Source organism: Onychostoma macrolepis, chromosome 02, assembly GCF_012432095.1.
Source record: "Onychostoma macrolepis isolate SWU-2019 chromosome 02, ASM1243209v1, whole genome shotgun sequence".
NCBI lineage: Eukaryota > Metazoa > Chordata > Actinopteri > Cypriniformes > Cyprinidae > Onychostoma > Onychostoma macrolepis.
This window is the reverse complement of record NC_081156.1, coordinates 35,136,970-35,160,537: the sequence shown is the minus strand read 5'-3', so window position 1 is coordinate 35,160,537 and position 23,568 is coordinate 35,136,970. Positions and strand designations below refer to the sequence as shown.

The 23,568-nt window shown below is 33.4% G+C and overlaps 1 protein-coding gene across 2 annotated transcripts in view; it reads left to right on the top strand.

Annotated features, from left to right (window-relative positions):
- si:dkeyp-68b7.12 (titin) overlaps positions 1 to 23,248 on the top strand; it is a 29,292-nt gene extending 6,044 nt beyond the window's left edge. For both annotated transcript variants that reach the window (XM_058797236.1, XM_058797228.1), the window contains exons 5-14: positions 4,818 to 4,900; positions 6,010 to 6,117; positions 8,924 to 9,042; positions 9,143 to 9,308; positions 10,414 to 10,511; positions 10,695 to 10,766; positions 11,836 to 12,528; positions 15,259 to 15,395; positions 16,487 to 17,127; positions 19,658 to 23,248. In XM_058797236.1, coding sequence (XP_058653219.1) covers positions 4,818 to 4,900; positions 6,010 to 6,117; positions 8,924 to 9,042; positions 9,143 to 9,308; positions 10,414 to 10,511; positions 10,695 to 10,766; positions 11,836 to 12,528; positions 15,259 to 15,395; positions 16,487 to 17,127; positions 19,658 to 21,857 — 4,317 coding nt within the window. In that variant the 3' untranslated portion in view covers positions 21,858 to 23,248. The remainder of the gene's footprint in view (positions 1 to 4,817; positions 4,901 to 6,009; positions 6,118 to 8,923; positions 9,043 to 9,142; positions 9,309 to 10,413; positions 10,512 to 10,694; positions 10,767 to 11,835; positions 12,529 to 15,258; positions 15,396 to 16,486; positions 17,128 to 19,657) is intronic.
- The last annotated feature ends 320 nt before the right edge of the window (positions 23,249 to 23,568 follow it).

Sequence of the window (23,568 nt, the reverse complement as noted above, 5' to 3'; positions counted from 1 at the left end):
TATTGCATATATATCTTTATATATTCCTTACAAGATAACAAATCCACAATAAATTAAACACCAACCAAATGTTTTTTTTTAATCCTAAACAACCCATCACCCTATAATCACCCGTCCTAATACAATCAATATTATAACCCCCTCAATCAACTCTATACATCCACATATCCTTTTAATAAAGTGTTTTATACAGCATTTTAAACTGTTTAATACTTATACAATGCTTTAACACCTGCTCCAAACCATCCCACAAACATGCTTTTCAAAGTTGTTCTTAAATTAATCTTTTTACATTTTTAAATTAGTCTTGTTAAATTTTCATTTAGTTTAACTTGACGTATTAAAACATAATATTTCATAATCGGTGGAAACCGCTGCAGTGTTTTCTATCGCAATAACCGCTTGCGATCAGTCAATAAAGATCAAATGTAGTTTTTAAATTTTTGAGAACAGAGAAAGACCGTTCTATTAATAGTCTCCGGCGTCGTGGCATCGTGGCATTTATATATACTTAATAAATATACACAGTACACACACATATATTATGTAAACAAAAACTTATATTTTGGATGTGATTAATCATTTGACAGCACTAGTTGTAACAAATCTTTTACGCACCCCATAAACCTTCTGTTGCAAATTCCAAAACGTCATTATTGCGCGAGTGCGTGTCTGTACTGTGTGTGCGTCTGTAAGAGAGAACAAGAGAAAGAAAGTGTGATTTCCGTACATAAAAAGGTGGAAAACATGGAAATAGTTTGTCATTTTTTTAACCTATTGTTTGTTATATTTATTTGCTCAATGTCTTCTGGGGTTTTGGTTCTTTTACTGTTGTAGATAGCCCATAGTATAATTTAAAATATCTCTTAATATCTCGTAATTGTGCGCGTGCTTAGAATGCCAATGCATAAATCTGGCCTTGGCTGTGTGCACTTGTCTGATTAACAGAAGTGTCAGTTCCAAAATGCACTGACAATTACATTTTAGTTTCAACATTTTTAGAGAATTTCCAGGAAAATATGTGCAAAATAATGGCCCATTTCAGCAATTTCAGTTTTAATATTTTTAGAGAATTACTAGGAAAATTTGTGCAAAATAATGGCCCATTTCAGCAATTTCAGTTTTAACATTTTTATAGAATTTCCAGGAAAATTTGTGCAAAATAATGGCTCATTTCAGCAATTTCAGTTTTAATATTTTTAGATAATTTCTAGGAAAATTTGTGCAAAATAATGGCCGATTTCAACAATTTCAGTTTTAACATTTTTATAGAATTTCCAGGAAAATTTGTGCAAAATAATGGCTCATTTCAACAATTTCAGTTTTAACATTTTTAGATAATTTCTAGGAAAATTTGTGCAAAATAATGGCCGATTTCAACAATTTCAGTTTTAACATTTTTATAGAATTTCCAAGAAAATTTGTGCAAAATAATGGCTCATTTCAGCAATTTCAGTTTTAATATTTTTAGAGAACTTCCAGGAAAATTTGGGCAAAATAATGGCCCATTTCAGTTTTAACATTTTTATAGAATTTCCAGGAAAATTTGTGCAAAATAATGGCCCATTTCAGCAATTTCAGTTTTAACATTTTTAGAGAATTTCTAGGAAAATTTGTGCAAAATAATGGCCCATTTTAGCAATTTCAGTTTTAACATTTTTATAGAATTTCCAGAAAAAATTGTGCAAAATAATGGCCCATTTCAGTTTTAACATTTTTATAGAATTTCCAGGAAAATTTGTGCAAATTCAGTTTTAACATTTTTATAGAATTTCAGCAATTTCAGTTTTAACATTTTATAGAGAACTTCCAGGAAAAATTGTGCAAAATAATGGCCCATTTCAGTTTTAACATTTTTATAGAATTTCCAGGAAAATTTGTGCAAAATAATGGCCCATTTCAGCAATTTCAGTTTTAACATTTTTATAGAATTTCCAGAAAAAATTGTGCAAAATAATGGCCCATTTCAGTTTTAACATTTTTATAGAATTTCCAGGAAAATTTGTGCAAAATGATGGCCGATTTCAACAATTTCAGTTTTAACATTTTTATAGAATTTCCAGGAAAATTTGTGCAAAATAATGGCTCATTTCAGCAATTTCAGTTTTAATATTTTTAGAGAACTTCCAGGAAAATTTGTGCAAAATAATGGCCCATTTCAGTTTGAACATTTTTATAGAATTTCCAGGAAAATTTGTGCAAAATAATGGCCCATTTCAGCAATTTCAGTTTTAACATTTTTAGAGAATTTCTAGGAAAATTTGTGCAAAATAATGGCCCATTTCAGTTTTAACATTTTTATAGAATTTCCAGAAAAAAATGTGCGAATTCAGTTTTGACATTTTTATAGAATTTCAGCAATTTCAGCAATTTCAGTTTTAACATTTTTAGAGAACTTCCAGGAAAAATTGTGCAAAATAATGGCCCATTTCAGTTTTAACATTTTTATAGAATTTCCAGAAAAAATTGTGCAAAATAATGGCCCATTTCAGTTTTAACATTTTTATAGAATTTCCAGGAAAATTTGTGCAAAATAATGGCCCATTTCAGCAATTTCAGTTTGAACATTTTTATAGAATTTCCAGGAGAATTTGTGCAAAATAATGGTCCATTTCAGCAATTTCAGTTTGAACATTTTTAGAGAATTTCCAGGAAAAATTGTGCAAAATAATGGCCCATTTCAGTTTTAACATTTTTATAGAATTTCCAGGAAATTTGTGCAAAATAATGGCCCATTTCAGTTTTAACATTTTTATAGAATTTGCAGGAAAATTTGTGCAAAATAATGGCCCATTTCAGCAATTTCAGATTTAACATTTTTATAGAATTTCCAGAAAAAATTGTGCAAAATAATGGCCCATTTCAGTTTTAACATTTTTATAGAATTTCCAGGAAAATTTGTGCAAAATAATTTCCAGGAAAATTTGTGCAAAATAATGGCTCATTTCAGCAATTTCAGTTTTAATATTTTTAGAGAACTTCCAGGAAAATTTGTGCAAAATAATGGCCCATTTCCGTTTTAACATTTTTATAGAATTTCCAGGAAAATTTGTGCAAATTCAGTTTTAAAATTTTTATAGAATTTCAGCAATTTCAGTTTTAACATTTTTAGAGAACTTCCAGGAAAAATTGTGCAAAATAATGGCCCATTTCAGTTTTAAAATTTTTATAGAATTTCCAGGAAAATTTGTGCAAAATAATTTCCAGGAAAATTTGTGCAAAATAATGGCTCATTTCAGCAATTTCAGTTTTAATATTTTTAGAGAACTTCCAGGAAAATTTGTGCAAAATAATGGCCCATTTCAGTTTTAACATTTTTATAGAATTTCCAGGAAAATTTGTGCAAAATAATGGCCCATTTCAGCAATTTCAGTTTTAACATTTTTAGATAATTTCTAGGAAAATTTGTGCAAAATAATGGCCCATTTTAGCAATTTAAGTTTTAACATTTTTATAGAATTTCTAGGAAAATTTGTGCAAAGTAATGGCCCATTTCAGTTTTAACATTTTTATAGAATGTCCAGAAAAAATTGTACAAAATAATGGCCCATTTCAGTTTTAAAATTTTTATAGAATTTCCAGGAAAATTTGTGCAAATTCAGTTTTAAAATTTTTATAGAATTTCAGCATTTTCAGCAATTTCAGTTTTAACATTTTTAGAGAACTTCCAGGAAAAATTGTGCAAAATAATGGCCCATTTCAGTTTTAACATTTTTATAGAATTTCCAGGAAAATTTGTGCAAAATAATGGCCCATTTCAGCAATTTCAGTTTTAACATTTTTATAGAATTTCCAGAAAAAATCGTGCAAAATAATGGCCCATTTCAGTTTTAACATTTTTATAGAATTTCCAGGAAAATTTGTGCAAAATAATGGCCCATTTCAGCAATTTCAGTTTGAACATTTTTATAGAATTTCCAGGAAAATTTGTGCAAAATAATGGCCCATTTCAGCAATTTCAGTTTGAACATTTTTATAGAATTTCCAGGAAAATTTGTGCAAAATAATGGCCCATTTCAGCAATTTCAGTTTGAACATTTTTATAGAACTTCCAGGAAAATTTGTGCAAAGTAATGGCCCATTTCAGCAATTTCAGTTTGAACATTTTTATAGAATTTCCAGGAAAAATTGTGCAAAATAATGGCCCATTTCAGTTTTAACGTTTTTATAGAATTTCCAGGAAAATTTGTGCAAAATAATGGCCCATTTCAGTTTGAACATTTTTATAGAATTTCCAGGAAAAATTGTGCAAAATAATGGCCCATTTCAGTTTTAACGTTTTTATAGAATTTCCAGGAAAATTTGTGCAAAATAATGGCCCATTTCAGCAATTTCAGTTTGAACATTTTTATAGAACTTCCAGGAAAATTTGTGCAAAGTAATGACTCATTTGAGTTTGAACATTTTTATAGAATTTCCAGGAAAATTTGTGCAAAATAATGGCCCATTTCAGCAATTTCAGTTTTAACATTTTTATAGAATTTCCAGGAAAATTTGTGCAAAACAATGGCCCATTTCAGCAAATTCAGTTTGAACATTTTTATAGAATTTCCAGGAAAAATTGTGCAAAATAATAGCCCATTTCAGTTTGAACATTTTTATAGAATTTCCAGGAAAATTTGTGCAAAATAATGGCCCATTTCAGCAATTTCAGTTTGAACATTTTTATAGAACTTCCAGGAAAATTTGTGCAAAGTAATGACCCATTTGAGTTTGAACATTTTTATAGAATTTCCAGGAAAATTTGTGCAAAATAATGGCCCATTTCAGCAATTGGATGTATTTTGCATTTAGAAACTTCTCTTTGGTCTCTGCAGGACGCAGTGGCGATTCAGCTGGAAGACGAGCGGCTGGTGAAGATTAGAGAGGTTCTGAAGGATTTACCAGCTCTTCACCACAGGTCAACACCTCCACACAAACAGTCCACCAAAAACTATTCAAATTATTTATTCACTCTCATGTCATTTGCTGTATACACTGCAAAAAAATTTTCTTAGATTTTTTTGTCTTGTTTCCAGCCCAGATATCTAAAGATTCTTAAATCAAGAAGGATTTTCTAGACAAGTTAAAATTATTGCAGAATTAATTAATTAATTACTGCATTAAGCATTTTTTGCAGTGTAGTCATTTTCTGTAAAACTGAAAAGACAAAAAAGCTTCGAAAAGCACAATGGTGTGTTTTGTCAATGACATCAAACCTGGTGCAACAATTCACGTGTCAGTTTTGAAAGTGAACATGCATTAGATTTTACAGGGCTAGATTTTCAGTGCATAAAAATAAAAAATAAAAACTTCCTAAAGCTTAAAATATATAGTGCAAAAGTCGCTCTTGTGATACTTTATTATGGTGTTGTTAGATCATGCTTCCGTTCACGCCATATAATTAAGATCCAGCCCCGGGCGACAGATCCCGTCAGAAAATATCAGTTTTTTTCTGGTAACAGAACAACTCTTCAGCAAAGTAGTCTAATACCCAAAACCTGTTAACAGCAAGTCTTGTCTGGTACCCAAAACACCCAAAAACTCTATCAGCAGTCTTCTATCAACCAAGAAGTTGACTGCATTGTTATACCAAAACTGCTTCAAAACAACATCCCATAAACCTTCAGTTTCCATAAACATTCCCTTGTATCTCTTATTCACGAAGACAGACCTTGAAACGCAGTCATAAGACTAAGCAACTATGGAAAATAGTATAAAAACAACTATAATATAATATAATAATGACTAATCAATTAATGAATCAATGAAATGGGTATATAAATGACTAGAATGATTATTATAAATGATTATATGATTAAATGGAATAATAAAAATGGTTAAATAATAAATGATTATAAGTGAATGAATAAATGAATATAACAGAAAGAAAGTGAAACACAACACAAATGTATGGTTGCTCTCTTGAAGCAAAACACACACATGCTGCATTTGAGGATCCTCAGATCTTTCAGTGTTCTTTCTTGAGTTTGATGTAGAATTTAACGCTTAACGCTTATGGTTTTCCAGGACTCTGGAGTATTTGATGCGTCATCTGGTCAAGATGTCCACATTCGCCTCTCAGACCAACATGCACGCCAGAAACCTGGCCATCGTCTGGGCCCCAAACCTCCTCAGGTGTGTGTGTGTGTGTGTGTGTGTGTGTGTGTGTGTGTGTGTGTGTGTGTGTGTGTGTGAGTGAGCGAGCGAGTGTGTGTGTGTGTGTGTGTGTGTGTGTGTGAGAGAGAGTGAGTGTGTGTGTGTGTGTGTGTGTGTGTGTGAGAGAGAGTGAGTGCGTGTGTGTGTGCGTGTGTGTGTGTGTGTGTGTGTGTGTGTGTGTGTGTGTGTGTGAGAGAGAGAGTGAGTGAGTGACTGAGTGAGTGAGTGTATGTGTGTGTGTGTGTGTGTGTGTGTGTGTGTGTGTGTGTGTGTGTGTGTGTGTGTGTGTGGTGTGAGTGAGTGAGTGAGTGAGTGAGTGTGTGTGTGTGTGTGTGTGTGTGAGAGAGTGTGTGTGTGTGTGTGTGTGTGAGCGAGAGTGAGTGTGTTTGTGCGAGAGAGTGAGTGCGTGTGTGTGTGTGCGTGTGCGTTTTGTGACAAATGAGGACATAAATGTGTATAATGACGTGGGTATGACAGGTATTACAAGGAGAAGGTGACTTTTAAGGACATTACTCCATGTCCCCACTTTTCAACACGCTTATAAATCACACAGAATGGAGTATATTGAAAATCTGAAATAGCAGACAGTCTCCTGTAAGGGGTAGGTTTAGGTGTAGGGTTGGTGTGGACAATAGCACATACAGTAAGTACAGTATAAAAACCATTACGCCTATGGAGAGTCCCCACTTTTCACAAAAACAAACGTGTGTGTGTTTGTGTGTGTGCGTGTGTGTGTGAACATCTGCCTATTTTATAATCACTGTTTCACAATTAAACTGCATATATGCATTTGGCAAACACTTAATTTAGGAAATTTTATCAGTGGTGTAAAGTATTTGAGAAATAGTACTTCACTGCTATAGTTTTGTATTATTTTGGGGAATCTGTATTTTACTTGAGTTCTGTTAATTGAATACTTTTACTCAGCTACATTTACCAGATAAAACTACTTTAAAAAATACTTATTACTACATTACGATTTCTGGACTTAAAAGTGCAAAGTATATTGTCATGTATACTGTCATGTTATATAAAATTAAAAATAGCATTTTTCTTTATCCTGATGTGACTAAATGATTGTAAGGTGACTAAATGGCAGAATGTTCACTTGGAGTGAACTAAATCTTTCTAACACAGACTTTAAGCTGAAGTAGTATGTTTTTATAATAACCGTCGCTGCCTAAAAATAGTCTAAAAATCACTATATGCAAATGTCAAACCACAGTCAAATGATCTGCTGTTAATATTCAGGCACCAGGTTTCAGTTTGACATCTGCTGTTGGAGATTATCAGAGCATTGAGAAAATAGTGATTCTAACAGCTTTCTTTAACATATTTGCATTATAAATATTAAAATCTCTACTGCCTCTTGTTTTTTTCACTCGAATGTAAATAGTTTTAACTTTTACTCATGCATTTTTATTTTGGATAGATACCACTAATTGAGTTTTCAATATTTTTAAAATAGTATCTGTACTTTTTACACTGAAAAAAATATAAATAAATCTTTAATCAGTATTTTTGTTTTCCAGTGCAAATATTTAAACATCCTTAAATCAAGATGCATTTACTTGAGAAGGAAAATGACTATTTAATTAAAATGACTTAAATGAGATATTAAGATATTAAGAAAAATAGCTAAAAAATTCAAAGAGAAAACAAGATGATAATGATGGTTGTTTGTTTATTTGTTTATTTTCTGACCCAGTTAACACATTTTTTCTTGTTTTAATCAAAAACTAACTTAATTTGCATGCATGTTCTTCAGAAAAAAACACTTCATATCTAAAGTCATTTTGCTTCTCAAGTAAATGTATCTTCATTGAAGAATTTGTAACGAAAATATTATGTGAGAAAATCTTTTTTTGCACTGTACATTTGCATTGATTGCTGTGATTCTCACAGAGGCAGACAGTAGTGAAGCATTTTTACTCTGCTTTTAAAGTACTTTATCAGAGTGTTTTTCTTTAGAAAAGCATAATATTGTACTTTTTACTGCGCTACGTTTCATATTAAATATAATTTCATATTTAATTACATTAGAAATCTAGTACTTTCTTACTTTTACTCAAGTAAAAGTAATTCAAAGATTTACTTGAGTGCAAGATAGTACAAAATTTTTAAAGTTCGTAAGTATTAAAGATGAATAAAACAACAACTTTTATTTGCGAAACGTAGTGCAGTAAAAAGTACGACATTGTGCTTTGAAATGCAGTGAAGTAAAAATCTTCCAAAGAAAAACACTGATAAAAGATTTACTTGAGTACAAAAAAGTACTACATTTTTACTTTTTTTTTCTCGATTGTTTTTGTAGTATTGTTTTGAATTGATCTCATAAGACTGTGTTGTAGTGTGTGTGTTTTTGAGTGTTTGTGTGTCATGTCTGAGAGCAAAGTTTGGTTTTTCAGCAAGATTGAGTTGTTTTGAGCGGAGAGCTTCATTTTGACCTGAATATAGGCGGTTTGAGGGAATTGAGTCAGAAGTTATGGATTCATGTTTAGAGTTTTGCAAAAAAGAGGCATCATTTCAGGAAATGTGTTTAAGCAATTGAAAAAACTGTAATGTCCTAATGTATTAAAGATTAAAAAAAAAAAAAAAAACACTTTTATTTGCGAAACGTAGTGCAGTAAAAAGTAGGACATTATGCTTTGGAATGTAGTGAATTAAATTTTTCCAAAGAAAAACACTTTTTACTTCACTACCATCCGCCTCTGGATTCTCTAGCAGTTGAGCTTCAGAATCAGCTTTATTTGTTGTAACTGAATAAGTGCATGATTATCTGCAGATCGAAGGACATCGAGTCGACCGGTTTTAACGGCACCGCTGCGTTCATGGAGGTCCGGGTCCAGTCCATCGTGGTGGAGTTTGTTCTCACTCACGTGGCCGAGCTTTTCCCTGGAACCGGTATTTCATCTTCCTTAATAAACCCTCTGCATTTTATGTTATTTTCATCATCCTCCAGTTTTCTCAGTTGTAAAATGTTGATTTTATTGTTTTAATCCAGGATTGAGCGTGGAGCGCCGGAAGTCCCTCCCATCTCCCTCCATACTGTCCGTTCCAGAGGATCCTTTCTTCAAGTCTTTCTCGGGACTCTGTCCAGGGAACCTCAGTCCAGGAGACGGACCTCCGGCCATGCGGCCGTACCACTCTATTATTGACAACACTGACAAGTAAGACTGACCACACATAGTGCCTCTCAATATCCATGCTATGAAATAGTGATGGTGAAAATTTACACTGCATTTGAAACATGTTAAACTGAGTTTGAATATGGTGAATGATGTGGCCATCTAGCGGTCAGAAATATGAACAGCATCTGTGCTCCTTTCACATCTGGCTCTGCATCTGATCATTTTTTTAATGTTATCATTTATTAAATAATTCTTAATTTATTTTATTTTACTTTACAGTATTTTATTTTGCATTATTTTCCTTTTCTTTTACATTTTTCTTTTATTTGATTTTACTTTACATTATTTTACTTATTTATTTTACTTTACTTTTTAATTTAATTTTACTTTTAATTTATTTAATTTAGTCAGATACTAATGCTTTTAATTTTTTTATGTTTTATTTTATTTTCATATTTAATTTTTTTTTTTATTTTGCATTATTTTACTGTTTTATTTTACTTTATTTAAACTTAATTTAATTTAATTTTACTTTATTAGCCTTAACCCAACTGTAACATCACTACTATAAAGTATGTGAGATTGGGATTAGTACATCCCCTATAGAGTTGAGAAATGTAAGACAGGGGTTAAATGATAATGAGTTTTTGAAGATAATTTAGTTAGATACTAATGCTTTTAATTTTTTTTATGTTTTATTTTATTTTCATATTTTATTTATTTATTTTTTATTTTACTTTTTTATTTTACTTTTTAAACTTAATTTAATTCAATTTTACTTTATTAACCTTAACCCAGCTGTAACATATAAAGTATTAGGATTAGTGCATCCCCAATAAAGTGAGTTGAACAAAGTAAGCCAAAGGTGGCCAAAAGTTAAATAATAATTAATATATTAATATGTAATCGCTAAAAGCATCAAGACACAATTATGAAGCTGTAATATGTATCAATGCTACTGTACTATTTTATTACATACTCAAAAGTATCAGTAAAGTATATACTTTAAGTGCATCATGGAAGTGTGCTTGTTGAGATGTAGCCATTGTCATCCATTATCAGTCTTTATTTTTATTCTATTCCACCGCTTCACTGATTGTGCAGATTCAGCAGCATTAAGCTTGACTGTCTGTGTTGTGTTCAGGAGGAAGGGCTCCCTCAAAGGAAGGAAGTGGAGATCCATCTTTAATTTGGGCGGGAGACTCCAAGATCCACGCAAGAAGAACAAATACTGTCCTAAAGGTGCGAGCGTCTCACTGTACATCAAACGGCTGAATTATAGTGTATTTTGGAAATGCAAAATGAATGTTTGCATGACTGAAGTCGACAGATAATTAAATACAAATGCTTCCCCTCTTACATCTAATTCACAGCTTTTGTTTCCCATTATTGATTCACGTTTATCTGTATCTTCTAAATGCACAGATAAAGAGAAGACGGCTCTGAGGCCGGCGAAGAGCATGGACTCTCTGAGCTCAGGTCCTTATGCAGTAGACGGTATGAAGAGCGTTCCATCATCTGCTCATAACTGCTCAAGATTCATCTTTATATACAGCTGTTTCAGTCTCATACTCATATTTCATCTGTATGAAATTACAATTACAGATTTACTGCAATAAGATATTAGATGTTGCACATTTCTTGGTGTTTAACATTACCTTATTCTCCCTATTGATTGTACCTTAATTTAGAATTTGTACAATAATTTGAAAATCATCCATAAGCATGAATATAATGTTCCAAAATTTTTTTTATTAATCACAAAACATCTTTAAATAATCTAAATCGTTATATTTCTTTCTGTCCATGTATGTATTGTTAGATTCATTAACCTTATTTACATGCATTTTCTATTTAAGGAATTTTCTAATTATTCTCATCAAGATAATAAACATTATCTTTCATTCTGAAAAGATGTTTACTTGTTTAAAGTGCTCAGTGATTGCAATATTACACTTTTTTACTCTTTCCTTACCAAAAGTCATCAGAAGGTTAATTATCGCTGCTTCTGCATGAGCACAAAATATTCTATGCATGCATTTTTTTTTTACATTAGTTTCTGTAAAAGGATTTTTGAAAGGCATTAATACTTTTATTCACTAAGGATGCATGAAATTCAATTAATTAAGCAATTATAAGGTTACAAAAAAATTCTATTTCAAATAACTTTCTATTCATCTGTGAATCCTGACAAATGAAATGTATCTCGGTTTCCTCAAAAATATTGGGCAGTACAACTGTTTTCAACATTAATATAATAATCATAAATGCTTCTTGAGCAGCAAATCAGCATATTAGAATGATTTCTGAAGGATCATGTGACACTGAAGACTGCAGTAATGATGCTGAAAATTCAGCTTTGATCACAGAAATAAATTACAGTTTAACAGATATTCACATAGAAAACAGCTATTTTAAATTGTAATAATATTTCACATTTTTTACAGTATTTTTGATCAAATAAATGCAGCTTTGGTGAGCAGAAGAGACTTCTTTCAAAAACATTACCAAAAACTTTTGAACAGACACAATCTTATGTGTCACTATTATTTTGTTTGTCTCTCAGATTCCAAACATCCTTCAGCTCATCTTCCTCTGGTTCTGTCCACGGCGTCGGGCAGCTCAGAGGGCGTGGCTTCTGCCGGAGGGGGTGTGTCCAGCGGATACGCCGTCACTTATAGGCGAACGGGCGGAGCTCAGGTCAGCATGGTGAGCGGAGGAACCCCGGGCACTTATAACCGTCTGGAGTCTGGGGGCGGAGCCGAGGGGGCGGAGCTGAGGGGTGTGGCCAGATCGCCCGGAATGACCAGCAAAGCAGACCGGCGCGCCGGGATACACATATCAGGGCCATTTTCAGTGACCGTCCCACTTCATATAACATCTGGACTGGCTCTGGGTGTCCTGCACGGCGGCTGGAACGATAAGGAACAACCCCTGCAAGGAGACGAAGCAGAAGATGAGGACATTAAGAGCACAGAAACAGAGACGGAGTCCACAGATGGAAATCCACAGAGCAAAAATGATGATGTTCAAGAGAGGGAAAGAGAAGCCAATAGTTCTGTGAAAAGCCAGTTGGATTGTGGGAAGGATATGGCAGAGATTACAAGAAAGGAGAACGACATGCCAGAAAAAGGAGACTCACCGTGTGGCAAAGAAGCAGAGAAAGAAAATCTGAGCCAGAATCAAGAGTCTATGAAGGAAAATGTAAAAGACACACAACCACAAACCAAAGTGGAAACCACAGAAGAGGATTACATGGGTAAGAGAGAAATACTGAGATTATTATTCACTGACATGTACATGTGAGCATTCTGCTGATCACAAACTTCAGAATGAGTTGTTTTTGCAATTTAGTTTCAAAAAATACTTTTTTGGCCATTTTTTCATAAATTAAGGCAAGACACTGCAGGTGAATAGGGTAAAACATGTTTGTATTAGTTTTCGGAAATGCTATGTTTAAATATGCAAATGAGGCATTGTCTAGTTAAATATGCACTAATTTGCATACATTTCCACAACAGAAATCTAACCATTGGTTCAAATTTCTTGTTTGATTTTGTTGACATATATGACCCTGGAGCACAAAGCCAGTCATAACGGTAAATCTTTCGAAATTGAGATTTATACATCATATGAAAGCTGAATAAATAAGCTTTCTGTTTATGTATGGTTTGTTATATATTTGGCCGAGATGCAACTATTTGAAAATCTGGAATCTGAGGGTGCAAAAAAAAAACGAAATATTGAGAAAATCACCTTTAAAGTTGTCCAAATGAAGTTCTTAGCAATGCATATTACTAATCAAAAATTAAGTTTTGATATATTTACAGTAAGAAATTTACAAAATATCTTCATGGAACATGATCTTTACTTAATATCCTAATAATTTTTGGCATTACAAAAATCAATAATTTTGACCCATACAGTGTATTGTTGGCTATTGCTACAAATATACCCCAGCGACTTAAGACTGGTTTTGTGCTCCAGGGTTACATATTAGAGTTAAAGGTTTTTACTATTTTGGATTTCTCTTTTTATCACTCTATAAATCAGAAAATAATGTCAACAGACAGCATTTCTGTTCTCTTATTATTCTTATCCCTTCCTGTCCTAGCTTTAACTATTTATAACGATGACTGAAACCTTGTATAACGGGCACTTTTCGTATTTATTGCCATCTTATGGTAAATCACTTTTTGTATTCCTCAATTTTAAGTCGCTTTGGATAAAAGCGTCTGCCAAATGAATAAATACAAATGTACATGTAGAAAACAGACACATTTTCACCATGTGTTTAGGAGTAAAATGTTGTATAAATCAGTGTGAATGATATATGAACAAATCCCTCAGTAAAACCCTTCAGAACATAGATAGGAATACAACTCTAAGTCTTTTTGTTTGTAAGTGCTGCTGAAGTGGAGATAAAAACTAATTTTGAGAAAAAAAAACGCTGAAATATACAGATGCAAATAGATAAACTGCAATATTAAAAGTAGTTGAATGATATATGAACATTTCCCTCAGCAAAACCCTTCAGAACATAGATAGGAATAAAACTCTAAGTTTTGGTGTATGTAAGTGCTGCTGAAGTAGAGAAAAAAACCCTCAAAGCCTTTAAAGATTCACATTTTTACCATGTTTTCAGGAATAAAATGTTATAAATATCAGTGTGAATGATATATGAACAAATCCCTCAGTAAAAACCTTCAGAACATAGATAGGAATACAACTCTAAGTCTTTTTGTTTGTAAGTGCTGCTGAAGTGGAGATAAAAACTAATTTTGAGAAAAAAAACGCTGAAATCTGAAATATACAGATGCAAATAGATAAACTGCAATATTAAAAGTAGTTGAATGATATATGAACATTTCCCTCAGCAAAACCCTTCAGAACATAGATAGGAATAAAACTCTAAGTTTTGGTGTATGTAAGTACTGCTGAAGTAGAGAAAAAACCCCTCAAAGCCTTTAAAGATTCACATTTTTACCATGTTTTCAGGAATAAAATGTTATAAATATCAGTGTGAATGATATATGAACAAATCCCTCAGTAAAGACCTTCAGAATATAGAGAGGAATAAAACCCTAAGTTTTGGTGTATGTAAGTGCTGCTGAAGTGGAGAAAAACCTTTAAAGATACGGATTGTAATTCAAATCTACAGATGCAAATAGATAAATTGTGATAAAATAAACACCTATAAGTGTATTTTGGATGTCGTTCCCCAATAATCTGAAAAAACAATTGACCAGTGCAGGAAAAAAAGTTTTTGTTTAGTGTTTATTTAATTGCACTTTATCTATTTGCGTCAGTAGATTTTAATTACCATCCATATCTTTGAAAGTTTATTTTTCTACTTCATCAGCACTTACCAAGACTTAGGGTTTTATTTCTCTCTAATTTCTGAAGGTTTTTACTGAGTGGTTTGTTCATATGTATCAATTACATTTTCATTAAATTTATATTTTTAACATTTTATTCCTAAAAACGTGGTGAAAATGTGTTTTTTTTCCCTGTCTGTTGACAGTATTTTCAGATTTTTGGAGTTATAAAAAGAGAAATCCAAAATCCCTTCTGTAAAAGCCTTTAATATATCGGCAAAATTTTGAACCAATATTCAGATTTCTGTTCTGCAAATGTATCCAAATTAGTTAAATACAGAAATATGTTCGCAATTCTTAATGTAATCAATCAACTGGGGAATCATGGTGAGAAATATTCGGGTTTTTTTACCCTATAAACCTGGGATATCTTGCCTTAAATGTGTATTTTGGATGGTTTTTTTTCCACTAGTCTGAAATAACACATAAAAAGCCAAACAGCCCAAAATACAAAATCTGATCAGTGCGTAAAAAAACTATGTTTTTGCCTGTAGTGTCTTGCCATAAATATTAAAAAAATATGTAGGACATTTTGATTGCTCATTACATGAGCTGTCCGACGAAAGTGCGTGGTAGAAAATGAAGGCAAATGTGAATGTGTTTCCCCCCAGACATGAGAGGAAACCTCCGTCAGCAACCCCTCAGTCCGCACTACGAGGACATGGAGTTTCCAGACCCGGATCTGCCACTGGATTTCCAGGAAGCTTTTGGGTTCTTGGATTCGATGGACAGCTGTGTTGGAAACCAGGTGTGTTCATGCATGTGTGAATGAAGAAATTAATGAGTGAGAAATAACAGTCTCGCGACAACTTTTCCCACAAGAGAAAAATATTTGGTCAAATAAAATTAATAAAATTATGTCAAATTAAATGATAAAAAATAAGAAATTAAATCAAATTAAATTAATAAAATTATATCAAATTAAATGATTAAAAATAAGGAATTAAATCAAATTAAAACAAAAACACATTTACATTTAGTTCGAGTATTATAATTAAATTAAATTAATTATTTTTAATTTTAACATTTTTATGTATGATCAACTTTGATAAAAATTTTATATGATTATTCTTTGTGAAAGATATTATTTAATTTCATTTACCAAATATTTAATTTTATGGTATATAGAAAACAGAAATATTTGGTAAATGAAATGAAATAATGAATTAATAACAATAATGAATTAAATCACTAATTTAAATGAATTGTTTTACATTTACATTTTGAATTCAAATATAATAAAATTATAACCTAATACCTCCTTAGTTTTATTTAGTATTAAATATAACAATAGTGTGTGTGTACACATATATAACACATATATAAAACACACTATATACAGTATATAGTATATGTAGCATAAAGAATAAGTAATACAAATATTGTGTGTAAATTAAATTACCATTTAATAAATGTAATAATGATTTCAATATTTAATTGAATAATTGAATTTATATTTTAAATTTTAAAATGAAGTAAATTAAGTAACAATTCTGCTTTTGTAACTGAATAATCTACTTAGTATTATTCATCACCTAATAAAATATAAAATATAATAAAATAATTATTTAAAATTGCATTTCCTTTGACTCTTTCATGATCTTGGATGAACATTTTTACCATCACAGTGCATGTGATGCTGTATTATATGATTCTATAAGAGGTTTTCATTCAATGTCAGTGAATAATTTGCTGTCAGTTTTTTCAAAAATTGGTCTAAATGAAGTATCTTATAAAGAGGTTTAATACTCTTAGTTTAATGGACTTTTGTTTGTATATGGTGAGCACACTTATGATGCCTTAAGATGTCTGTATCTGACGTTTGTCTCTGTTCGTCAGGTTGAGTTTTCAGTCGAGGCGCCTTTTTTTGAGAATGAATACGAGGAAGAGGAGGATGAAATCAAGGACAATCAGGCCATTTCCGGTCCGTCGCTAAACTGCACTAATGACTATCAAACACCTGCAGCCAAAAGCAGCAGCCCATCCTTCACACACAGGCCTCTTCCTGGAAAATCACACAGCCTGCCGTATAAGTCCCGCCCCTTCCTGCCGGCTCTGTCATTATCCTCAGATGACGAATACAGCCCTGCTGATGATGATGAGTCTGATAAAGGATCTGAATATGAGGACATGTTTTGTCAGAGTCTCCCAGCCGGTCGGGCTTATCAGGGACTGTCTTGGTTGAGTTCACAAACCACCTCTGGTTCGTCTACTAGCAGCAATGTAGATCTTCACACTAGTAACCAATCAAACGCACTTCCTCCAGAGAACAATAATGATGCGCAATCCCTCGACCAATCAGAAGACGTGATTCCTGCAGCTTCTGTATTGATCGACAGTAGTGAACCCGCTTTTGAGCCACTGCTTAGTGAAGAACATCTCAGTTCAGATGCATTGAAGACAGATGAAGTGCGTATGGATGAAAAGAAGAATGAAGAGAGACATTCAAAGGATGTGGAGAATGATAAACACACACTGATGTAAGTGCAAAATGAAATTTAATTTCAAAATCTAATCACCTATATGATTTTTTTTCTCTCAGTAAGATTAAATGAGAATGAAACTGCTCTTATAAAGGTTGTCCAGGTCCAAAAATAACAAAACACCATAAAATGTACCATAAAATAATAATAGTAATAATATACACCTTAATAATAATACATACAATTTATGTGCTATATTACACTTTTTTTTGAAGTCATATAATGCTTTGCAGTACAAACAAAAAATTTTAACAATGTAATTTAATTTACATTTTTCTTAAAATATTATCGTTAAATTAAATATTTCTGACATTTTCACTATCTACTTAGTTTTGAATAAATGTGCTGAATAAATGTTGCATAAAAAGTACACAGCACACAAACATTGGGTAAATGAAATGAAAATAAAATAATAAAATTAATAGTAGCAATAATAAATTAAAATTATTTTAATCATTTGATTTTTCACTTACACTTTGATTAAAACTTAATTAAATTACATGTTTTTAATTATAACTATCTTAGTTTGATTCAGAATTGGTTTATATATATATATATATATATATATATATATATATACACTGTATATATAGTCAGGTCCATAAATGTTTTGACACTGACACAATTTTCATAATTTCGGCTCTGTATGCTACGAGAATAGAATTAAAATGAAACAATCAAGATGAAATTGAAGTGCAGACTTTAAGCTTTAATTCAAGGGGTTGAACAAAAATCTAACAAAATGCTTAGAAATTACAACCATTTTTATACACAGTCCCCCATTTTCAGGGTCTCAAATGTAATTGGACAAATAAACATTATCATAAATAAAATGTTCATTTTTTAATATTTTGATGAGAATCCTTTGCAGGCAATGCCTGGCTTTAGTCTGTACCTCCTGGACATCAGCAGAGACTGGGTTTCTTCTCCGTGATGCTGTACTGCAGCTGACTTCAGTTGTTGTTTGTGGCTCTTTCTGTCTGTAGTTTAGTCTTCAGCGAGTGAAATGCTGCTCGATCGGGTTGAGATCAGGAGATTGATTCGGCCGTTGCAGAATATTACACTTTTTTACCTTCAAAAACTCCTGGGTGGCTTTTGCTGTATGTTTGGGGTCATCATTCATTCGTACTATAAAGCGCCGCTGAATCAGCTTTGCTGTATTTGACTGAATCTGAGCAGAGAGTATATCTCTATACACTTCAGAACGGATCCGCTGCTTCACTGAACCGCAGTAACACAGAGCCACTGAAGCCATGCAGCTCATGATCACTGCTCCGTGCTTCACAGATGATGCTGTGTGCTTTGATTATGAGCTGTTCACACTTTCTCTTCCCGTCATTCTGGTACAGGTTCATCTTAACTTCAGTCGTCCAAAGAATGCTTTTCCAGAAGAGCTTTGGCTTTTTTTAAGATGTTTTTGGGCAAAGTCTACTCTGGGCTTGTCTGCAGCTTGTGATGAAGCCTCTGTATTTGCTCTGGTGAAGTCTTCTCTTGATTGTAGACGCGTCTGTCTCCTGGAGAGTGTTCTTCTCTTGGCTGGATGTTGTGAAGGGTTTTTCTTCACCATGGAGAGGATTCTCCGATCATCAGCAGTGTTATGACGTCTAGGCCTTTTTATGTTTCTGAGCTCATCAGTGAGGTCTGTTTTCTCTGAATGTAGCAAACTGTTGATTTCTCCGCTCTAATGTTCCCGCCTCTCTCTCTGATGGATCTGTTTAGTTTTTGAAGCCTAACACTGCCTGTTTCTCTTGCACGGAGATCCTTTGACCGCATGATGTGGTTCACAGCAACAGCTTCCAAATACAAATGACACACTTAGAATCAACTCCAGACCGTTTACCTGCTTAATGATGTAGAAATAACGAAGGAATAGCCCACATCTGTCCATGAAACAGCTTTTGAGTCAACTGTCCAATTAAAGAAGGAGGGAGATACATATTAAAGAGCTGTAATTCCTTAACCTTTCCTCCAATTTTGATGAGAAACCCTCAAATTAAAGCTCAGAGTCTGCACTTTACACCCATATTCATTATATAACAGTAACTTGAAAATGTTTTGGTCAACAGCTAAAATAATAAAAATTGTGCCTGTGTCCAAATATATATGGACCTGACTGTATATACTGTATACTGTATAACTATTTACATTAATTTAATATAATTAATAATAATAAATTAAATAATTATTAATTAAATATATATCACACACAAATATTGGGTAAGTTCTGATTAATTTAATTATTAATAATTCATTATTTTCTAAATAAATTTTTGAATCATTTAATTAGCAGACTGAAAATCTTCCCAGTATTAATAAAAGCTTCTTTTATCATGCATTTATGGTTGTTTTTGTAGCTTGATGGTTGTCAAGGGTATGCTTTCTTTTTATGGAAAACATAAACCTGAACACTCTAATACTCCTCTACTAGCTTACTTTTGTGTTTCAAGGCAGAAAGAGAATAATATGGGTTTGCAACAACACAAGCTGTGTAGTGTTTGTGTAATATTTGACTTTTGTATGTGTACAGTGGAGAAGATAATCCAGAGAGCGAAGCCAGTGAAGAAGACACTTATTTTGGACCGGACTCGATTCCTTCTTCACCAGAACCCGACCAAACTGAGACTAACAGCACCAGTGTTCCTGAGCCCATCCCAGCACTGTCTCCAGCCGAAGATGCTCATCAGGTGCTGGATGCTGACGGTTACCACGGTAACAGTGAGGTACCAATCACCGCTGAGCTCACGGATGCAGACCGCGTCTCGCTGGCTCCTCTGGAGGAACAAACACAGATTATCAACGAAACAAAGACTGAAGAGGGTCAAACGGAGGAGGATGAGAAGAGCGAAGAAACTATGAAAGTTGTGAGGAATATGGAGGAAAATGAAGGAGAAGAGTGTGAGAACAACAACAAAACAGATACAGGTGAAGGAAAGTGTGAAGATGTTGAGGAAGATGCAAAAGCTGGATCTGTAGAAGAATGTAGTGATGGGAATGAAGAACAAAAACAAGTGAACAGGACTGAAAGAAAAGAAGATTTGGATGAAAATAGTGGAGATTGTGAGGAAAATGCAAAAGGAGGACCTGAAGAAGAAGCCAAAAGACAAGATTTAGAGAAAAACAGTGGAGAATGTGAAGAAGGAGATGAAGAACATGCAAAAGAAGAAGAACAAGAGGCTAAAAGACAAGAAGATTTAGAGGGAAATGGTGGAGAATCTGAGAAGGTAGATGAGGAACATACAAAAGAACGAGAACAAGACAAAAACGAAGCTGAAAGACAAGAAGATTTAGTAGAAAATAGTGGAGATTGTGAAGAAAATGCAAAAGATGGATCTAAAGAAGAAGCCAAAATACAAGATTTAGAGAAAAAAAGTGGAGAATGTGAAGAAACACACGAGGAACATTCAAAAGAAGGAGACCAAGACAAAAACGAAGCTGAAAGACAAGAAGATTTAGCAGAAAATAGTGGAAAATGTGAGGAAAATGCAGAAGATGGATCTAAAGACGAAGCTAAAAAACAAGATTTAGAGAAAAACAGTGGAGAACGTGAAGAAATACACGAGGAACATGCAAAAGAAGGAGAACAAGAGGCTAAAAGACAAGATGATTTAAAGGAGAATAATGGAGAATCTGAGAAGGTAGATGAGGAACATACAAAAGAAGAAGAAAAAGAGGCTAAAAGACAAGAAGATTTAGAGGAAAATAGTGGAGATTGTGAGGAAAATGCAAAAGATGGATCTAAAGATGAAGCTAAAAAACAAGATTTAAAGAAAAACAGTGGAGAATGTGAAGAAATACACGAGGAACATGCAAAAGAAGGAGAACAAGAAGATAAAAAATTTAAAGAAAATAATGGAGAATCTGAGAATGTAGATGAGGAACATTCAAAGGAAGGAGACCAAGACAAAAACGAAGCTGAAAGACAAGAAGATTTAGCAGAAAATAGTGGAAAATGTGAGGAAAATGCAGAAGATGGATCTAAAGACGAAGCTAAAAAACAAGATTTAGAGAAAAACAGTGAAGAACGTGAAGAAATACACGAGGAACATGCAAAAGAAGGAGAACAAGACAAAAACAAAGCTGAAAGACAAGAAGATTTAAAGGAAAGCAGCGAAGGAAACTCTGAGGACGACGTGAGCGTAAAAACAGAAAGTTCTGTTGAGGGAAATCTTTCTGCTGATGATCTGGAAAAGTCCACATTCGTGCAGCGACCAGACGAGATTCAACACGAACAAACTGAAAGCAAAGAGACAGAAGAAGAGACGTCCGATCAGATCTCAGCGGCACCTTGCAAACGATCTCCACGCAAAGCTGCGAATCCGACGAAAGCGGTTCCTGTCGTCCCTCCCAAACCTCAGAACTCCAAACTCACGGCGTTCACGCTCAGAAAACAGCTTCAGCACAGACAGCACGACGATAAAGGAGCGCAAACCGACCAAGAACACGCAACGGAAACTAAAACGGCGCTCAGAGACGTGGACGAAAGCGCAGAGAACGGGACGAAGCTGGACACCGAGGGTCCCAGAGAGAGACGAGGGACGTGGGACAGTGAGGCGGATCGCTGGAGAGACGCGGAAAGAGAAGCCAAGAGGAACAGCGGCATCAGCATGTGTTTCGATGAAGCTGTGGCTCGAGCCACGGAGAAGAGGAGCAGAGAGAAAGAAAGCACAGAGAGACTCTCCGGAGCGCAGTGGGACAGAGAGAGCTGGAAAGACGGGAAAACTGACTGACGTGTAAAATATTATGTGCAAAGTAAAGGGTTCAAATTTTCTTTCAATATACTCATTTTCACAAGATAAATATATATATATATATATATATATATATACACACACTATATTGGCAAAAGTATTGGCACCCCCTTCTAATGAACAGGTTTGACTACTTTAGTAATTTAGTATGCTTAATGTTTAAGCATATAATGGTATTCTTGGGAATTGTGTGCTTCTAATTTTATATAGCAACAGATTGGACAGGAGCCTTTTCTATTCTAACATGATAATGTGAATAAGGCAAGGTTCAAAAAGAAATGATTGATTGAGTCAGTGTGGAAGAACTTGACTGGTCTGCAGAAACCTTTAAGAGCCAAAAACTCATCACCAAACACCAATGACTTGTACATTGACTATATGGACAAAAGTATTGGCACCCCTTCTTTAGAACAGAAAAGGGCACTTCCAAAACTGTGACAACAAAGATGGAAACAATTCATGTGTTAAAAAATTGTATTTCCATCTCTGTTGCAACAGTTTTGGAAGTGTCTGAAATGACGGTACCCATATGTGCAAGTCGTTGGTGTTTGGTGATGAGTTTTTGACTCAAGGTCTGCATCTGAAGTCACACCAGAGGTGTTCAGCTGGGATTCTGCAGACCGGTCAAGTTCTTCCACACTGACTCAATCAATCATTTCTTTTTGAACCTTGCCTTATACACAGAGTAGAAAAGGGTCCTGTCCAAACTGTTGCTATAAAATTAGAAGCACACAATTCCCTAGAATATTTTTATATGTTTAAACATTAAGATTTGTACTCATGGAAATTACTAAAGTAGTCAACCCTGTTCATTAGAAGGGGGTGACCCAATACTTTTGGCAATATAGTGTATATATATATATATTGGGGTTGTATAGTGGAGAAGTGCATCTCAAATCATTGAATAAATATTTTTATCATTTATATCTTAATATTCATACAAAATAAAATGGTTGTTTACAACTCAGCCACTCTATAAATATAAACTAGTTTCAAACGAACACATTCATATTCAGACTGGTTTAATGCTTTAATCATTGTGTTGCATTGCGCATGCATTCAGAAACTCAGGAACAAATGCATAAGAAGCCAAACACATCTGCTTAATTGAGACAAAAAGACAATCTGTATATGATGTTTCATGTACTTTAATCTCTGTATACATTTCTGAACATTCTATGCATTTCATTTTAATAAATTAGTATTTTCATTATAAATATCTCTGTGTATATATGGTGTACGCTTTTGCTGTTTTCACTTAATTAAAACTCTTATTCCCCAGATATATATGTCAAGCACTCAGGATTTCAACAAACCCACTTTATTTTTAACATTAGAGCCATTTGCGAAAAAATGCTTTTCTTACTTTGATTTTTTTTTTTTTTTTGTATTTAGATATTTAAAAATTCTTCAATCAAGAAGGATTTCCTAGACAAGTAAAAATGATGATTTTTGTGAATTAAGTAGAACAAGCAAAATAATCTGCTAATGGGGTAAGCAAAGTAGTCTAATTTGCAGATTATTTTGCTTGTTTCAATATGCATGCTAATAACTAGTTAATAGTGAGAATTGCACCCTATAAACTAAAGTGTTACAGAAATTGTTTTAATATTTACTGCAAGATGGATAGCTGGCAAGAGATTTGTCACTCGATGGCTGAGTTTTATTAAGGCAGAGGTTGTACCAAGGG